This window comes from Phragmites australis, chromosome 15, assembly GCF_958298935.1.
Source record: "Phragmites australis chromosome 15, lpPhrAust1.1, whole genome shotgun sequence".
Lineage (NCBI taxonomy): Eukaryota > Viridiplantae > Streptophyta > Magnoliopsida > Poales > Poaceae > Phragmites > Phragmites australis.
In genome coordinates this window covers 6,099,470-6,101,651 of record NC_084935.1, presented here as the reverse complement: position 1 = coordinate 6,101,651, position 2,182 = coordinate 6,099,470, and the positions used below count along the sequence as shown (strand labels likewise).

Genomic DNA, 2,182 nt, shown 5'->3' with positions numbered 1-2,182 from the left:
CTCCGCTGAGTTCGCGTGCGTTCTAGTGTTTTTTGATTGCGTTTCGATTCTAACGGCCACGATCCGCCGCGGAAGACGCGGGTCAGGTGGAGCTCACATGTCCGCGGGGAGGGCGACCTCTCCCTGTGATGGGACAGTGCAGCTGCACCTCGCCCGACCCAAGGACCCGTCTGCCTCGGCAAGTCGGCAGCTTGCTGCCTGCCTGGTGCTGCATCCGCGTCTTTTCTGCTGCCCACGTTCCCCAACGCCACGGACACCAGTGGGCGCCCTCGCGCTGGGCTCCTCGTCCTGCTACCTTGTCCTCTTCTTTCCACCAGCTTGCTTTTGGTTGCTCCAATGCCACTACGAGCTAAACCATGGGGAAAGGGAAAGGGCGAGATTCTAGCGACGCTACAGTATTGTACTGCTCCTGAGGGAGCGAGCAAACACGCTGTTGTGGAGCAGGTGAGTTGTTCTTGGTCGGGGAGGACCAGGTGAAAACGGCCGCCCACCGGATTGGTCTGTCCACTGGTGTTTGAGGTCCCAGGCTTCCTCCTTTTTCTTGGTGCTGTTCGTTGGTGCTCGGCGATTCCAGTCTCCATTGGGATTGACCTGCTGGTGGTTCTTGATTCCTCCAGGAAAGGTTTGGTTTTTCTTACCTCGGTTGGAGTTTTGGATTAAAGGCTGTGCTTTTCTGCGCCGGGTTCTTGATTTGTCGCCATCTTAGATTTCAGGTCGAACACGCGTGCTTTTGGTAGGGGAATCTTGAGATATCTATTGCAAAGATGAGATCTTGATGGATCAGTTCCACTACTGCTCCAGTCTCTGGAGGAAGCATACGTTCTGAATCCAAATGTGGAAACTAGTCTTCTGGGCAATAGGGCAGGTGTGCACGTAGTGTTCGTCGAAAAGCCGCAAAAAAGGGATTGCAGCTTGCAACCATCACCATCGTCAAAATGAGGGATTTCGCATCTTGCCTCAGTCAAAGCAGTGTTCAAGTTGCACATTCCTCTTCTTCAGGTGGCCAGAACATGGTGCAGTGCGCCTACCTGGCCCGTCTGTTCGGCAAGCCTTGCAGGGTTACTGTCACTTGGAGCAAGGTGGCCATGGGGCAGGCTCTGGCCATCTCAATTGACGATTACTCGAACCGTTGCCTCTGCAAGACAGAGGTGAAGCCATGGCTGTTCTCCAAGAGGAAGGGCTCCAAGGTCATGGAGGTGGACGGTGGCAATCTGGAGATCATCTGGGACCTGTCCTCCGCCAAGTTTACAGCTGGGCCGGAGCCCCTTGAAGGTTTCTATGTTGCTCTGGTCTATGATCGTGAAACTGTCCTTGTGCTCGGTGACATGCGCAAGGAGGTGGATCACCGGGTCTCGTCGGATGATTTACATTCTAGTGCAGTCATGATAGCCAGGAAGGAGCACATTTATGCGAAGAAGGTGTATTCGGCGAAGGCTCGGTTTTTGGACATTGGTCAGCTGCATCAGATTGCCATAGAGTGCGACACGGCAGGGGTGAGGGATCCTAGCCTAGAAATCAGGATTGGCAAGAAGAGAGTGTTGCAGGTGAAGAGACTGGCATGGAAGTTCAGAGGGAACCAGACGATCTATGTTGATGGACTTCCAGTGGAGGTGCTTTGGGATGTGCACGACTGGCTATATGGCTCGTCGAATGGATGTGCTGTGTTTTTGTTTCAGTCGGGCCAATCAATGGAAAAATTCTTGTTGAGAACATGCTCACAGAATGAAAAAGAGGCTCAAGCACATCGTTTTGGTTTCACTTTGATTCTTCATGCGTGGAAGATTTGAGTAGGCACTTGGCAGAAACATGATAGCAGGGTTTACTCACCAACTCTACTCTGAATTGATGAATAGTAACAGTAGGAATATAGGGTCTAGCGAAGTAGCAAATGTAACAAAATTCTGTGCAAGGATTCCATGTTCCTTACTTATATTGTCCTAGCGGTTGTGAACAAGTTGAGATTTTGAAACATATGATTTTTGCTATATCAATAGAGGTATTTAGATAGGATGGGGGGTTCTTGTGCTCAATTTATCTATTACCATGTCTTTCAGCTTTACACCTTTTGATCAAAAGTCCTTGATAGAATACCAAAAATGATGTCGACAGTTCTGCAGTCTGTGCAATTGTTATGCCTTGCATGTTTAAAATGAGGTGAAGTACAGAGAGCGTTGAGTTATGC

The 2,182-nt window shown here is 50.2% G+C and overlaps 1 protein-coding gene across 2 annotated transcripts; it reads left to right on the top strand.

The window, feature by feature from the left end:
* Nucleotides 1-216: 216 nt before the first annotated feature.
* On the top strand, nucleotides 217-1,907 carry LOC133893654 (uncharacterized). 2 transcript variants are annotated; one of them, XM_062334743.1, is made up of 2 exons: nucleotides 217-622; nucleotides 714-1,907. In XM_062334743.1, the coding sequence occupies exon 2, from the start codon at nucleotides 936-938 to the stop codon at nucleotides 1,785-1,787; it is 852 nt and encodes a 283-aa protein (XP_062190727.1). In that variant the 5' UTR covers nucleotides 217-622; nucleotides 714-935; the 3' UTR covers nucleotides 1,788-1,907. The 2 variants fall into 2 exon arrangements, with proteins under 2 accessions (XP_062190727.1, XP_062190726.1); XM_062334742.1 differs by having other exon boundaries at nucleotides 707-1,907.
* Nucleotides 1,908-2,182: the final 275 nt, after the last annotated feature.

Coding starts and splice junctions, on each gene's coding strand:
- LOC133893654 (XM_062334743.1), top strand. CDS start 936: ATGAGGGATTTCGCATCTTGCCTCAGTCAAAGCAGTGTTCAAGTTGCA.